This window comes from Primulina eburnea, chromosome 11, assembly GCF_022965805.1.
Source record: "Primulina eburnea isolate SZY01 chromosome 11, ASM2296580v1, whole genome shotgun sequence".
In the NCBI taxonomy this organism is placed as follows: Eukaryota; Viridiplantae; Streptophyta; class Magnoliopsida; order Lamiales; family Gesneriaceae; genus Primulina; species Primulina eburnea.
The window spans coordinates 3910412-3928248 of record NC_133111.1 but is presented as its reverse complement, the minus strand read 5'-3'; the positions used below and the strand labels follow the sequence as shown (position 1 = coordinate 3928248).

Genomic DNA, 17837 nt, shown 5'->3' with positions numbered 1-17837 from the left:
TCCAGTACCACTCTGCGACAGTAGGGCATGACTGCAGTGACAGTTGAGAGCAGCCTTCGGCTCTTCAAAAATTCAATCAGATTATGCTTTCCATACGCATCAAAGTCAATGTTTTTCTCTTCAATCAACTCTCGATGAATAAATATGGGCCACAATGCCAAGGCCTCTTCTGAGTAAAACTTCGGAGAGAAGGACTTACTGAGATCATAATCAGCAGAGTCAATGTTGTGGGAGGTGTTGTCAACATCCTCCTCAACATCGGGTGCAGCAGCAGCAACATCAGCATTCTCAGAGGATTCACTGGCTTCAGAGTCAGTCTCTTCCGATGCATCATTACCTTGTTCCTCTGACTCAAAATCAGACACAGACGAAGAGGAGGAGTCGTCAGAAGCGCCAGGCCGGTTTTGTTCAAACTCCTTCATCATTTCTGAATCAGGCTCTTCCTCCTGAGCCATTTGTCTCTTGGCCGCTTTATCTTCTTTAAGCTGAGCAAGAAACTCGGCCAGTGATTGCTCATCGTCTTCAGGCTTATCAGGAACCCTTTCTTCAGAAGCAACTTGATTGTCCGTGACTGGGTGTTGCTTGTGGGCACCAGTAGAAGAACCACTTTCCTTTGCAGTAACAGTTGGTTTGGGGCGAGCCACCAACTCAAAATCCTCATCGTTGGAGTCGTCTCCAGATGAGAAATCCGGATCCAGAATAAATGGGACGGTGGATGCCCTTGGTTTCTTTGTAGGAACAAAGTCAGGGTCAAACCCTGCTTGTCTCTTTGACGTGCGACGCATAGGGACAGGGGGGAAAGCTCTCTTCACAGCCTCAAAATCTGGTGGATTTTCAATGTCGATTGCATTCCCGGGTTCACCAGGGGCAATAGTTTCCAGTGGCACTGGTTCTTCTGGTACACTGACCATTGCCATCCCTCCCACATTGGTTTCGGCTGCGGGTGTTGAGTCAGGTGATTTTTCCCCCAAACTTGCAGCCATTTCATTTCTGATGTCGTGACGATCGAACCCAGCTATCTGTCGAATAAAGAACACAAGAAATAGTGTGGATTGAAGGGACACAAGAAAATCCGAAGACAGAGATAACTTTTCGCAACAAATGAGTAATGAGAGCAGGACAAAAATTTATACTGTGCAAGGAAATATCAGTCAGTAAAGTTGTGCATCATCCATTCCTAAGTATTTAAGCATATTCCTCCAACGGTAACATTTTCTTGACCCGTAACCGCAGCCTCTTTCCAAATCAGAATTTACGCTCATCCAACGGTAACTTTCCGAGCCGGTGTAATCATAAAAAAAATCAGGCAGTGTGAAACGCCACATCGAATTAACCCCACTAACCGTTAGATAGCAATGTATTTCAAGATTGGGTTGGTCGGGGTTTTTGTTCGAATTTCATTTGTCAAGAACTGATAGCCCACTGGACATGATGAATTTACATAACAGCGATATGAGTAACTTAAAATTTATGCCTAAAATATGATCAAAAATGAAACACCACAAGCATGTGATCAAATTGTGGTCTGTCTGTACGTGGGTGTTGGTAACACCGTTAGGCAACACTCACTGTTTTGACTCAAACTTTCTTGAGAATGTTTACATCAGATATGGTAGCTCCCACTCTAGAAGAACGGTCTTCGTTGGACTCCTCTAGGTAGCTTTTTCCGTCTGTAGTTTGACTTAGAAGTGGTAGCTCCCACTCTAGAAGAACAGTCTTCATTGGACTCCTCTAGGTAGCTTTTTCCATTTTTTTCTAAACATTTAGTTTCATTTTTCTTCCCTTTTCTGTTTTTCACCTTCTTGCTCACCAAGTTTCCAAGTCATTTTCACATCAGTCATGACTATGTGATATGCGGGTAGCATAGTGACTTCGATTGAGCATACACCACACCTTAAAGGATTTTGTTAGAAAGTTTGATTCTCAACTGAGAGCACACCATTCAGTAACCGACACTTTGTACAGACTTCACACAAAACAGAATGAATGAAATATGCCTAGCATCCTAAAAATAAAATGCACATGCATGCTGGGTGTTGTCCATAGGTGTTGTAACACCCAGGACAACATCTGTGAGTGATCATTGTGTACACAAGCTGAGAGACTTCCTTAGATTGGAGAATCTCTCAAAATCCAATGGTTTTGTAAAGATATCAGCCAGTTGGTTGAGAATCCATAATCGTTAATCATTTGATTCATCCACAAAAGTTGTGAACAACAACTAGCAGCCGCAACATATTCAGATTCAGCAGTGGACAAAGACACACAATTTTGCTTTCTGTTATACCATGACACCAAATTGTTACCAAGATAAAAACACCCACCCATGGTACTTTTCCTATCATCTAAGTTTCCAGCCCAGTCAGCATCACTAAATCCCACTAAATTGGTGTTTGTTTCTTTGGTGTACCATAGACCTAAGTCAACTGTTCCAGATATATATTGCAAAATTCTTTTGACAGCCTTTAGATGAGTGACTTTAGGATCAGCCTGGTATCTAGCACACAAACATACACTAAACATGATGTCGGGACGACTCGCACTTAAGTAAAGAAGACTGCCTATGATGCTGTGATACTGGGTGTTGTCAACACCTGCGGCAACATCATCTTTTGATAATTTTTCAGACGATCCCATTGGAGTTTTCATGTGTTTAGTGTTCTCAGCAGCAAATTTATTTACCACATTCTTGGCATACTTGGATTGACATAGAAAGATACCATCATGCATTTGTTTAATTTGTAGGCCAAGAAAGAAACTCAATTCCCCTACCATGCTCATTTCAAATGTGTTAGACATACAATTAACAAACTCAGTAACATGCTTTTGAGAGGAAGCACCAAAAATTATGTCATCCACATAAATTTGACACACAAGTATATCTTGCTTTGACTTTTTAATAAAAAGGGTTTTATCAACCTCACCTCGTTTGAAGCCCAAGTCAAGCAAATATTCCGTAAGCTTACCATACCATGCCCGTGGAGCCTGTTTAAGCCCATACAGTGCCTTCTTCGACTTGCAGACATGGTTCGGGTGGTGTGGATCTTCAAATCCTTTAGGTTGGTTTACATACGCTTCTTCTTTCAAAATGCCATTCAAAAATGCACTTTTCACATCCATTTGATATAATTTTATGTCCATGTGACACGCAATAGCAAGCAACAGTCGGACTGATTCAATTCGAGCAACAGGGGCAAATGTCTCATCAAAATCAATTCCTTCAATTTGAGTATACCCTTGAGCAACTAGCCTAGCTTTATTTCTTACAACAATTCCAGATTCATCAGTTTTGTTTTTAAAAATCCATTTTGTTCCAATAACATTCACATTGTCGGGTCTGGGGACCAAATCCCACACATCATTCCTAACAAATTGTTCAAGTTCCTCATGCATCGCATCAACCCAAAATTCATCTTTTAAGGCTTCACTTATATTTTTGGGTTCAACGAGTGAAACAAAACAAGAGTGGCTTACTTGAGAGTACACGGAAGTCATGCATACTAGTCCCATCAATTTCCGATAGTCTACCTTCTCCTTTCTTCTAGTTTGCATTCCTTCAAATGTTTCTCCAATGATCTGAGATGATGGATGATTTTTCTGAATCTTGGTGGGAATGTCAATCCCATCACCGGTTATACCATCATCATTTTCAGTATTCTCTTCTGGTTCATCATTTGATTCTGCCAATGCAGGTGTTGTCTCAGGTGTTACAACACCGGGTCCAACATCTGTGTTAGGCAGTGTCTCACTTGTATTCAGGAGCCCATCAACTTGATCCTCAATTGTTTTTCCTGTTAGATCTGCAAGATCGTCAAACACAACGTTAATAGATTCCATAGTCGTTCTTGTTCTCAGATTATACATGCGATATGCACGACTATTGGATGAATAACCAAGAAATAAACATTTGTCACTTTTAGAGTCAAATTTTGCAAGATGTTCTCGATCATTCAAAACATAACATACACACCCAAAGACATGAAAATACTTGAGGTTTGGCATCTTTCCCATTATGATTTCATAGGATGTCATAGTAGAACCACTCCTTAAGTACACACGATTTGAAATATGACATGCTGTGTTCAAGGCCTCGGCCCAAAATCTCTTTGAAATATTCTTAGAACTTAACATGACCCTAGCCATTTCTTGCAGTGTTCTATTCTTCCTTTCGGCTATTCCGTTCTGTTGATGAGTCTTAGGGGCCGAAAATTCATGAGTTATCCCTCTCTTTTCACAAAATGATACAAAGTGTGAGTTTTCAAATTCTTTACCATGATCGGTCCTTATCTTACCAACCCTCAGATTATGTAGATTAGTAATCTTAGCATGTAATTTCTTGAAAGCATCAAATGTATCGGATTTTTCTATAAGAAATCTTACCCAAGTAAAGCGAGAGAAATCATCCACACAAACACATGAATACTTCTTACCTCCAAGACTTTCCACTTCCATTGGACCCATAAGATCCATGTGCAAGAACTCAAGACACCGTGTTGTCCCAAAGTGTTGCAACACTTGGTGGGGAACACGTGTTTGCTTACCTTTTTGACATGCACCACAAACATACGGAATTCCAGAGGATAAATTAGGCATACCTCTCACAGCATCGTACTTACCAAGATTCTTTAATGTCTTGAAGTTTGTATGTCCTAATTTTTGATGCCACATGTTTAATTCGCTCACCTTTGAATGATTGCTCACTATGTATTCTCCAAGTTGATAGCAATTATCAGCAGACCTAGTACCTGTCAAAATGCGAGTATTAGTCTTATCAAACACTTCACAATTGTCTTTATCAAACTTAACATGCAAACCGTCGTCACAAAGTTGACTTATGCTTATTAAGTTTGAGTTAAGCCCTTCGACATAGAGCACATTGTGTAGATTAAGCAATCCATCAACATTCAAGGTTCCTTTCCCAGCAATTCTTCCTTTAGCACCACCACCATATGTCACATGACCACTCCTTAGTTCAACAAAGTCAATCAAGTGGTCTTTAGAACCTGTCATGTGGCGCGAGCAGCCACTGTCAAAGTACCATATTCCTGCAATGTTAGTCTTTAATGAAGTATAAATAACAGAGCATTGAATCTGTGCCTTTGGTACCCAAACCTTTTTTACCATCGGTTTTCTGTTGGCAGTGTTGCGCCGGGTATTGTACAACACCTGTGACGACACCTGTTCAGATTCCCATCTCTTGTAATCCTCTCTCAGTTTAAAACAGTAGGGTTTGATGTGTCCAGGTCTGAAACAGTAGTGGCAGATAAAGTGGCGTTTTCTGGATTTAGACTTCTTGATAGACATTTGCACTTTTGATGGTGCACTCTTTTCAGTATGTGTGGTATTGGGGGTTTCAACACTTCCTTTCACAAAAACAATTGGTTTTCCTTTGCATTGGAAGATTCTCCAGTTTCGAACAGACTATTCGAATAACCAAGTCCAGCCTTATCATTCTGTCCAATCATCAAAAGTGAGTCAAGCTTGGATGAACTTGAATTCATCTTGGCAAGTACCTGAGTTGCTTCTCTCAGTTCTTCCTTGACTTTGCATAATTCCAGATCTTTCTTGCTCAGGATTACTTCAAGTCGTGATATTTGAGACTTCAGCTCAACGTTCTCTTTGGAGAGAATTGCATTTCATTTTGTTCTTTTGATCCAGTCTTCATACAGTTCTTCGTACATTGACTGCACACTTTCTAGGGTGACTTCATCATCATCAACCTCTTGTGTTTCGGACTGACTTGACTCCCCAAGGACTGTCGAATTAAGGCATACAGGATTCGAAGCGGTGTTGCGACCAGGTATGGCAACACCTGTGGCAACACCCAACGGATTGATTTGCATTGAGCATTTCTCCTTGATCACAGTAGATAATGATGTGTGATTTTCAGATTCATTTGATCCTTGATCATCTTCAGATTCTTCATCACTCAGGGTGACAGTCATGCCTTTGTTTTTCCTAAGACGATTGGCACACTCATTGGCATAGTGTCCATATCCCGAACACTCTCTACATTGCACTGAGTCCAGGTTTCTGACATTAGATTGAACTTGCACTTCGGTTTTTGGTCGAACCTGTCCTTTCATAGGAGTAAACTTTTGAGCTTTTGTAAAAATGGTGTTATTGGGCAGCTCAGATTTTTGCCCAATTCTCTTCTTTTCTCTCATGGTCTTCAAGTAATCACCAAATTTCTTAGTAAACAGAGAGATCGATTCTTCACCTAAATCAGACTTATCCACTTCTTTGGATAGTTGAAGAATTTCATCATATGATTCGGTTGAGGCTTCAAGGGCTATTGTCTTCCCTTTATCATTTTTCTGCAGATCAAGATTCATTTCAAAAGTTCTTAGAGAACTCATGAATTCATCTAGGTTGATGTTTGAAGTGTCTTTAGATTCCTCAATGGCGCAAACTTTGACATTGAATCTCTCAGGAAGAGATCTCAGAACCTTGTTTACCAATCTTTCGTTTGGTATGGGATCTCCTAGGCCATGTGATTCATTTGAGAGTTGTCTCAACCGGCAGTCATACTCAAGAATGGACTCCTTGTCCTCCATTCTCAAACTTTCGAACTTTGATGTCACCATTCTTAGCCTAGTTTTTCGCACACTTGCAGATCCTTCACAGTGTTTCTGGAGTATCTCCCAAGCATCTTTGGCGCATACACTGGTGGTGATTAAATTAAACATCCTTGTGTCAACAGATGAAAATATAGCATTGAGAGCCTTGGAATTGTAGTTTGAAGATTGCACTTCATCGACAGTCCATGCACTTTCAGGTTTGAGCCGTGTGTCTCCATCAGCATCCTCGAGTTTCGGTGGACTCAAACCATCAAGTACACGTTGCCAAGCTCTTTCATCAATGGATTTAATAAAAACCCTCATCTTAACTTTCCACAGTGCATAGTTTGATCCATCCAACACGGGAGGCCTAAAAACAGTATTTGTTGATCCTTCCATAATTCCTTTTCACTCTGAAAACAAAACAAAACAGGATCTCACTTAGTAACGTCAAGTGGAAGCTCTGATACCAATTGAAAGTTGAGTTTCCACAGTGTGAACGTGACGAGGGTGAATGTTGTGTGTATCAGAATGTAGGTGTTGTTCGTAGGTGTTGTAACACCCACGACAACATGCAGCGGAAATTATACTTTTAACAAACTAACATGTAACTGGAACAATAGTAATACGAGAGACGAGTCAGTTAATTATGCACAAGTATAAAATACTTGTGCGGTGCCTTAGGGCAAAATAATTCACTAGAAAAACTTGTAAGTTTACAAAAACCAATACTAGTGAAAGAATAAAACAACTCCCTTAACAAGGTGAGTAACAAATTGCATCCTAAACCTCTAACAAACCGTATAATCAAAACAATATGAGATGCATCAACTGAGAAGTGAAAGATCTTCAAAACTCAACACTCTAATCAAAACAGTGATTAGGTGTTGTCTTCAGATGTTGTCAGTACTTCACAGCAACAAGCTTTCAACGACACGAGATTTGCTATTCTCGGAAACCGTCTCTGCGTATCAATTCGTCTCTGACTCCCAAAAATCATCAGCCACGAGTTCAATATCGTCTCCTCTTATTTATACCCACTTCATCCTTTTTCCTATTAAACATGGAAAACCAATTTCATTAGGAAACAAACTCTATTGAAAATATGCATAATATATCTTATAGATAATATCTTGAGTCTTTTGAATCCACACGAAATCATACTCCAAAAAGGCAAAAATACTACGGATATTATCAAAAGGAAAGTAATTGATAAGGAAAATATATCAAGGAATAAATCAAGGAATAAAATTCCTTTCACCTTCAAATTCACATCTTAGTAGCTTTGAGTCTCGAGATTACATTGGCAATATTTCAGATAGCATGGATGGCATATCTATTCAAGAAAATATTTTTGAAGACATCATGAATGAACTTTTGCCTCCAACTGTCTCAAGCTCTGGGACTTGGCAAGTTACTGGGAAATTTTAGGGATGGAAATCGAGAATATAAAGGCCATATTTTAAGGTAACTTTTATGTCATCAGTCATCTTTAATTGTATTATTTCTCTAATAAACCTCGTGATTTTGAGATCTTTAATTTGCAGATGAAACCTCCCGGCTGTGAGAAACTTTACCTACACCTTTTCATGCATAAAAGATGTAGACTTCTCTTTGTTTTTTCAAAAGAATTTTGTGTGTTCCAAATCCCTTGCTGCATACTTTACACCATTCTACGCACATACCGACTTCTCCAAGACTCTAAAAGCGATTATTTTCTCTAGGGTCATGGAAATACAGCTCTGTTGAAAAGACTCTATGTTTTTCATGCATTATCAGACATCTTCGGATTGCGGTCTCCCCCATCTTCCAGCACCTTTTATACCAACACTCTTTTGCAATGCTATATCCCTTTCCTTTTCATTCTTTTTTATGTGAGCATCGAGTTTGTAGTTTTTGGTGGCTTGAATTATGGATATTCAAGCATTGATGACCAACCGTTGTAATCCTTCTACTTCTATCAATGGTATTCAGTAAATATGCTAATTCTCTAGTCTCAAATTCTCAGCGTCAAATTTTACAGAGATGAATTGATTTACTCTATATCGAATTTCTGTGGTGTAAGGAAATATATTAGTGTCTATTTCCAGTTTGCATCAACAGAATCAAATGCTTTAGTCATTTTTCTTCAATAAAATGGACATGGATAGCATCAAACACAGAAAAGATAGTCTTTTTGGAACTTGTGATCCCTTTGAACTAATTATATTTTTAAAATTTAAAATAAAAAAAAATGATCGATAAAAGCAATCCATTCAGCATCTTCAGAACTGAACAAATTTTACAAAATGTATAATGTTTTAGAGTGGACTTTCAACCTTTTTAACAATTTTCAAGATTTCATCTCTTGGTGAATAGAGTAATGAACCTATAAATGCAAAAGTTTTAAAATTGAATAGTTAAGGAGGATCAATGAAAAAAAATCGGGAGCAACGGTGCATAAATCTCATCCTTGCATAAATCTCATCCGATTTAAGGATAGAATGATGTCGAAAATCATGGTCTATATTTCGAACTCCATAGAATCTTGTCTGTGCCATCAAATAGACAAAAGAGTGGAACACGGGTAACACAACAAGACCATTGGACTGATCCAACGTTGCAGAGGAGAGTCACATCCGCCAACCCCACCATGATATTAGAACAGCTATATGTACACATTCCATCCACATAATTTTGGATTCATTAAGATTGGGGCAAAATAGGTACTCCCAAGAATGCATACGCAATGCATATAACTTAACTTTTTTTTTATTCATTTACCGGTTGATGCCGAAGAACAAACAATAAATCTTAAAAAACATGCGCTTTCACCAAACTTTGCACAGCTATGATACATCATGACTCAAAGCAAACTCAATTTCCATTCATCCTTTCTTTCTTATCATACAGGTTCAGACATCAGCAAGCCTAACGAATCCATCAACTGAAAATGTTCTTTTTTGAACTCTTTGGTCCCTAATTCTTCTCTCTAGGACGCTCCTCGTTGCCTGCGACCCCTCCAAGCCATTCTTCTAATTTAATTTCTCTATCAGCCTTGAACTCATCATAGTTCTCGTGTAATGAGAGTGAAGCTTGATCGGACAAGCTTGTACTAAGTCGTGATTCTTCTTGAAGCTGTTTACCATCTTGACTAGACAATAAATCTTCACCCTCAGCCTCTGGCAGAGTTAAGTGACTTTCTTTTGCATTTGGGGATGTGGGGCTAGGATTTAGCCGAAGATTATCGACCTCAGATTTTCTCGATTCCTTAGACTCGACTTGAGGCCACTTTAAGTTAGTGACCTTCTGTTTTGCAGACTTAAAAACACCAGACAAATAGCCTCCATTCTTTTCACTATCCCGGTGAGGAAACATGGTGTCACTTCCAAAGGTGGCTGGTGACCAAGAGCTAGTTCTTCCAATATAACCCGATCCGGAGCTAGAAAGTAATCCTTTTCTTGGTTGTTTATTTGACATGATGGAAAGAGATTTTTTAATTTCCCCAATCATTTCTTCCACAATTGGGAAACCACATTCTTTCATTGATCTCATCATGGATATAGAATCGTCTGCATCTTCTGTATGCAATACCGTCTCATGAGATTTTTCAACAACATTATTCTTGAGATTAACAAGGTTGGGCGTTGCATTTTGGATATGCTTCTGAACATAGAAAAGCCCAACCGATGGTTCATTTGCCACATATTTTATCATGTCTGCCAAGTCTTCGGTTACTTCCAAAAAACCATCGACAGTGGAAAATTCTTGCATATTTGTGGAAGATATTGGATACTCATCGCTGGATTAAAAAGAAGGTAAAAACATTGTGCTTAAATCTCGAAGCAATGTACAACTCATAAGAAACTAGGATTGGTGGATCGCGAAATCCATGTAAATGTCTATCCAAACAAAACAATATTACACTTTACTTAGAGAAACAGCAAAGATTTGGAATCAATCTTACTTGAACATAGATCATACATCCGACGGACGAGCTCACTGCAATCGAATTTGAAAAACCTGCAAAACCCAATTCAGAGAGAAGTAAATAGTAGTTACTAAATAACTAAATTCACCAAACTAAATTTGTTAATGGCTTCCCCTGTAACAGCAGATTTAAAACATAAAACTTGGAATATCTTTGTTATTTGTTTTTCACAAAGAAAAAAAGAGACTCAATTTCGATCAAAGAAATTCATCCATTATCAGGTTGTCAAAGGCATCCCACCGGAAACTTACAAAATAGCTTGAGACTTCAACTCAACGAAACACCATAATACCAAAACAAAATCCTACGAAACCTATTTTTTTCACCAAAAATTCACGCAAAAAAATGAAAAAAAAAAGGATGATCATGCCACTAATTCATCCGGTAAATAAAGAAAAAATCCAACATTTTTCCATAGAATGACTGCACAATTAAGAAAAGAAACAATCTCGATTATTTCTCAAGCGCCTCCACCTATCGAACCAAGAATACACATCAAAATTCACTGCGAACCCATTAATAAAAACACGATCTTGGACTCATTCTCGCAATCAGTATCGAGCCAAGATTCACAATAAAGGCTTGAATTAGAATATACCCAATAATAGTTCTAAAACCCAAATAACACAAAAGGCCTAAAAAACTTACAAAATCAAAATATCCAAACCAGCTGATAAATGATCCTTTTTTCAGCTGATTTAGGCTTGATTTTGTGGTCTTCAAAAAAAATTATACGCAGCAGGGCAGCGTAGGTGGAAGAAGGGATTTCGTTTTGTCCCTATTTGCTCACTGAGTCAGCTCTTCTGTGGGCTTCTTAAAAGGATTATAAATTAAATATTGGCTGCAATTTTCAGTATACAAATTTTTATTTATTAAAAAATTTAAATGGTACAAGTAAGGATTGACAATTGACTTGTGATTTATTTTTAAAAAAAAATGATACCATATGATCTCATAATCAATTTTTTAATGATAAATTTTTTTTATCTAACTCTAAAAAAATATTACTTTTTTATTTTAAATATATTATTTTTAATTGTAAATATAGACACTATTTCACGAATATAAATCTGTAAAACTGTCTCACAAGAGACACACTCTATTTTTTATTTTGTAACTCGTGTGAGACGGTCTCACTGTCAACTTTTATGATACGGATATTTGACATAATCCGACTTATGAAAAATATTATTTTTTAATCAAAATATTATTTTTCATTGTAAATATGACTGCCTCAAAGAGACATGCTCTATTTATATTTCGTTATTTCAAATGGATTTAGTCTATGGCGACATTTTAAATCGATTTCATGTTTCGAAAAATAACTTTAAGAGTAAGTCTCTAGTGAGACGGTCTCATAAATTTATTTCGTGATAATTTGGCTAAGAAATTATTAGGTTTTTCAAATTCTAAAAGACTTCTTCATTTTTATATATTTACTTTGAAATTAAATCAAATATTATTGTAATATAGTAATCTCGATTGATTCAAGATAACACAGGATTTAATAAAATCTGCTTATATTTTTAGAAAATTTACGAGAAATTTATACTCGCTAGATAGATAATCGCATGTTAAATAAAAGTGACAAAGCTTATGACATAAATAAAAGAATAAAACAAGCATAAAAATAAAAGACTGAAACATTTTATCAAATAAACAAGCATAAATATTTTCATGTAATCTCTAAATATTTTTACATCGAATTCGGTTATATTTCTAATTTCACAAAATATTAGAAACAAAAATATTTCGAATTTTGCGCGAAATGATGTATTGAGTATACATCAAACTACTTCATCTAGTAATATGTAGATAACATCTGCTGTATTGTAGAATAATGTCACCAAATTGAGACGAGTTATATGGTTGTGTTTTGCCTTAATCATAAAGCCCTTCATCATGCCAAATATCGACCAGAAAATCGACCATCTCCTGCAAAGTCCATCAAAACTCTATTTCATGCACTGCCATGTTCCCAGAATGACGGAGGCGGGGGGGCGATGATAATCACATTTCAGATGAATGCTTACACGACAATTGAACTTATTGTCGATTCAAGGAGCGTAGAATATAAAATCTTATTTTCTTGATTGATTAAGGACCAACTGGCACTTTTGTTGTGAATATTTTGTGATATTCGAATGAAGATAACTTACGGGTAAAGGGATTGGTTCTGAGAAAGGGTCGTTGGTCGAGAGCAGATCATCATAGGTCAGGGACCAGCTGCAAGAGCAAGAAGCAACGGAGAAAGAGTCAATTTACCAAAAATGAAGATTTTTTATCCGACTCCAACCAGTTTGAAACTGTAAACTGGCATCATGAACAAAGATTTGAAAGTGAATGTTTCCATGAGAGTTGGTTGTCACGCAATTCAAATCTGTTAATAAAAATCGACAATGCAGCATACAAGCTTGAGTTCCAAACTAGTTAGTTGTATGATGTATAACATTAGAATCAGAATTCTTGAATGATAAAAAGTTTAAAAACCAGTCATATACTTACGACCAAGAAGTCCTGAATTGTCTGAACAGAAAAAGTCTATCTAGATTTAGTGTTGAAACACAAGTATTCACATTACCTTAAAATTGGATCTTTTGGTACCTTAGCAGGTTTCTGGGATTGATCTCCAACCCACTTTTTTCTAATTTCTTCCCATTTAGTTGCGCCTACATAACATTATTGCCCGTATCATACATCTATCACCAACCATTTCTTAGTTTTTAGGCATCAAACATACTTCAAAACGAAACTATCATACCATCTGCCCTACAAAATATAAGTAAATTTGTGTTCCCAAGAAAAGTACAATATCTAGTATTTACCGGGAAAAAAAACCCAAATCAAAATGATGAAAGATGCCAAAGAGCACAAACATTCAAAAAGTAATTCCCTCTAGCTGAATCATATAATGTGGGAAGGGCCATAACTCCATCCCATACAATGTAATAATAAAGGCCTTAGTGGGAAACATGCATGTTTGCACACAAGCTCGACCATGAGATGGCTATTGTTTGACAAAATAAATAAATTAAAAATTTTCAGAGAATTAAATGAGTTCCACTATGGACAGGTGGCCTTGAACATCCTAGACGACTGAATCCGAAAATATAAAATCTTTATATCCTTACTGTTCAGATCTCTTCATATTCAGTTGTTTACCATTTTTCTAACAGGTAAAAAGTGTATGGAACGACTCACCTTGATTGATGAATACAGAAGTCTTTGCACCAATGTCAACTGGCGTATTTGGCTCGTTCACACGAGTACAGTTTCCCTTAGGCCTCTCTTCATTGAAGTGTGAAATTTTTGTATCGATTTCCATCACATCTCAATTCAATAACCATCCCCCTTCGACCTTTGATCACTTACATCACGAAACATGCATGAGCTGACTAAAGCATTTCATGAATGACACCATATAGGAATCGGGTGGTCAAAAAAGATAAGCCTCAGTACACACTTCCTTTTAACTGTAGTATAAACTCCAGAGACCCAAACTTGACAGTATTCAAGGGCTGAGACATGATTTATGATCAAGGGGAAAAATCAGATGGCAGAGTAAACATTGATTTCACAAAAATGTCACAGGAGTTCAAACCAAATATCCTGCCCTTTTTTCGAAAATATGCATGGCTTTATGATCCTGATAAGGAATAGGGATACACCATGATTTATCCGAGCCAAAAATCCGGACACATTCAATTCTTGGAATGCAACTGGCACATGAATTACACCATGTGTTCTACCTCAAGCTGTGGCATTATAAAACCTTGATCTAAACAAATGAAATTCAAGAACACGATACAAATATTGACCCCCAAATCAAAAACCCACTACAGCCCCTTTCTGTTCTCCCACAATTTACAGGATTACATCCCTTTGACCGGGCAGGACCATTTCAACATATATTGGAGATAATTTTGTATTTTTCGAAAACTTTGGCAAAAAAAATCCAGCACACCCTGCTCTTGAGCCCACACATATATAACTAAAGCCATAGCAGTATTACTAAAATCATAAAAGAAAACAACGGAAACACACATCAACATTAAAAATAAACCAAAACCATAAAGAAAGTTAAAAGAGATACCTTTTTGTAGAGGAGGAGGCCAACCGAAAATAGAAGAGAGAAAGTTTTGAAAACGGGGAGAGGGCCTATTTATAGACTGGATGGAAAGTACAAAAGTAGGGCAGGAACAAAAAATGGTGTCTTTTTCTTGGTTTTGGTCGCATATTGTTCTCATTTTTTGAAAATGGCCAGATTCTATTTCCCTTTCTCCCCTGTCTTTGTACTGTTTTTGGGCTCATCTCTGTGAAGCTTTGTGATTCCTTTGTCGCGGTTCGCCCCCCGTCTCTTTCAAAGTGGCGTGGACGATGACTATTTCTCCATTCTTACGTGGCCACTCAGAATGACTTTTTGTTTACCAAGAATGCTAAACGAGTTTTATCAAGTATTGGATAAGGTTAGGTTTTGTGTGTGTGTTGATTTCGGCAAAAGACTATAAATAATTATTTTTATGGGGCCTATCTATAATTAATTCGAGTTATTTACAGATCTATCTACCACATTATGTGGCGAGTGGAGAAAATTTATTGATTTTTTACTATTTTTCATCAATCTTGAAAGGGTAAATATGTGGCGAAGTGGAAGACAGGGCAAGTGCAACGCGAGACGACGGAGTGAGACAGTGAGAGGACGAAGGCGTGAAGAAAAGAAGACAACAATATGATTGGCCTTGTCTGGAAGGTGCAATTTAAATTTTGAGTTTTAAAATGAATTAATAAATGAGATATTGTAATTAAGAAAAAATAGTAATTCACATTTGATAGAAGTTGAGTGAAAATTTTATTTAATCATGAAGTAGAATTATTATAATTAAAATACTTATGAAAGCTATATAATTTTGGAACTTATAAAAAATTAATTTATTCGGAGGTAGTTACATTTAGTTGGACTAAAATTTGTATTAAATAATTTTTTAACATAATCGTATTGTTCTAGAGCTCACTAATAATATAATAAAAATAAAAAACCAAATAAAATTTATAAGAGTATTGCTCTTTTTATCCGTTTACCCATTTGCCATAATTATGCATTGATACTTAGTTTGATCTTCTTTACGGAGATTTCATTCTCAATCAATATATTTTTCGATTTGATGAAATTATTGTACTTGACATGATTAAAACTGAAAAATCAATAACAATTACATATTAAAAAACAAATAAAAAAAACAATCATTTTTTTTAATACTAAAATTCATAAAATTATTGTTTTACCAATTTTGGACGGCAAATTAAGAGGAGAGGAACACGACATGGAAGACAGGGCAGAGTGGACGGCGAGACGACGGAGGTGAGAGTGAAAGGCGAAGGCAGTGAGAAAAGCGAGACAACAAGATGATGGTTTAAGGGCTTCAAATATTTTATTTTATTTTATTTTATTTTTTATCCAAAGTGCGATTTTAGTCTGCCAGAAACTTTTTTTAAAAAATGTTTCGCGACTTCTATGAAGAGCACAATCGAGCACTTAGCGTACATAAGCGCTTGTTTCTTAAATCCGCTGCGCTCCGAAGCGCAGACCTTACATCTCGAGTCGCCTTGCAGGCCAGTGCTTTTAACCAACGTAAATGACCGTATTTAGACGTGGACGTAATCTGATTACAAACATATTTGTTAATTTTTTTTTTTTATTTTTTTTGCTGAAGTGGGTAATTTTTAGTAGTAATGACAATGAATATGTTTGTAATCAGATTACGTCCACGTCTAAATACGGTCATTTACGTTGGTGCTGAAGTGGGTAATTTTTAGTAGTAATGACAATGAATATGTGAGAGTATTATGTCAAAAGAAAAAAACATGCAACTAAATTGGTTACTTTGTCACGATTATATTTAATAACTTGCTACGATGAAATTAGTTAAAACTGTTAAAGATGTTCAATATCAGTTGGATATAATTCTTGAGAGTTATATATATGGACTTGGACAATCTTCTCTTTAAGCTAATTTTTGGGATTGAGTTAAGTCTCACTCTTAACATGATATCAAAGTTCAGGTCCACCGTTCTGTGTTTAACTACTAATAGTTGTGTCACCCGTTAACATCTTCATGTTTCACTTATTCATTCTTGGACATCGGAGAGTGTGCTAAGATGTCCTAATTTTGTTGGATATAGTTCCTGAGAGTTGCATATATAGACTTGAACAATCCTACAACTTGAGCTGGTTTCTGAGATTGAATTAAGTTCAAGTTCTAATCTTAACCAAAACCCCATCGATCGTTTAAAAAGTAAAGACATTTTTTATGGAAACAATAGTAATATGGTGAAGGGCTTCAGATATAGAGTTGGTCTCATACGAGATCGCATTATTCTACTATAATAAATTTTTTTCCGATCAAATTTAAAAGTTATTAAAAGATTAAAAATAACAAATAATTAATTATATCATAGGAATCGTAATGTCCAACATCCACTAACCCGCTCACAAGAGATGTTAAATGAATTATTTAATTAAATATAAATATAGGTGATTAAATATTTATTTATGAATGTATACGCTACACAGAGAACTTGTTCTGATGTTTTCAGGCACATCGAGCATGATACAGAGGAAGAGAAAAGAAACTAGCCAAATAAGAAAAAAATTATGAAAATAATTATACACATTTCAATTTATTTTATAGAATTTTTTGGGATTTTAACAAGGGAAAAAGTACGTTCTTTTTCTTTTAACTAGACCAATGAGTCAGTTCTCAAAATCTCGAGCTAATCAAATAATAGAAGTCCAAAAGACAAAAAGAAGATGATAATTGATATCTTTGTAAGAGCTCAGATCTTGGATTACCCGAAAAACTAAATGGATAGTTCAAGTCAGAGTCAATATGCAAACTACTTTCTTCGACAGCGTGGCATAGGGATGCCCAAGATATTTTCTTCACGGGCAATTGAGCGCCCGGACTCTCATACAAACTCCCGGGAACTTCTACCTGTGTGTGACTCATGCGATGGAGCGGAGGGCTCGGGTTGGTTCTCTGAAAATTAAATGAATATACATGTTACTTGAGACGTCAGGGACATTACAAAATAATTATATAATTATTCCAATTTATTTATATAATTACTTTATTATTATTTAAATATATGTTAAAAACTATATTTAGATTAATATAATTTATTTATACTTTTCAATATATACTAATTTCTGAAAATTATTTTTAATTTAACAATAATTAACAATTAGGTTAAACAATTGTTTCGTGTGCACATATTGTATTTATTTTACAAAATAACTTTTTTTCTCA

The 17837-nt window shown here is 36.3% G+C and overlaps 2 protein-coding genes across 5 annotated transcripts; both read right to left on the bottom strand.

The window, feature by feature from the left end:
* Positions 1-9340: 9340 nt before the first annotated feature.
* On the bottom strand, positions 9341-11339 carry LOC140805065 (uncharacterized). Its single transcript, XM_073161250.1, has 3 exons — positions 11179-11339; positions 10507-10562; positions 9341-10341 (listed from the first exon to the last, which is right to left on the bottom strand). Exons 2-3 carry the CDS (start codon positions 10512-10514, stop codon positions 9519-9521), a joined length of 831 nt encoding a protein of 276 aa, XP_073017351.1. The 5' UTR covers positions 10515-10562; positions 11179-11339; the 3' UTR covers positions 9341-9518.
* An 867-nt stretch (positions 11340-12206) lies between these two features.
* LOC140805242 (uncharacterized) lies at positions 12207-14856 on the bottom strand. Of its 4 annotated transcripts, none has more exons than XM_073161488.1 (5): positions 14626-14856; positions 13732-13900; positions 13112-13199; positions 12690-12756; positions 12207-12465 (listed from the first exon to the last, which is right to left on the bottom strand). In XM_073161488.1, the coding sequence occupies exons 2-5, from the start codon at positions 13853-13855 to the stop codon at positions 12412-12414; spliced, it is 333 nt and encodes a 110-aa protein (XP_073017589.1). In that variant the 5' UTR covers positions 13856-13900; positions 14626-14856; the 3' UTR covers positions 12207-12411. The 4 variants fall into 4 exon arrangements, with proteins under 4 accessions (XP_073017589.1, XP_073017587.1, XP_073017588.1 ...); XM_073161486.1 differs by having other exon boundaries at positions 13732-14048; positions 14624-14855; XM_073161487.1 differs by having other exon boundaries at positions 13732-13897; positions 14624-14854.
* Positions 14857-17837: the final 2981 nt, after the last annotated feature.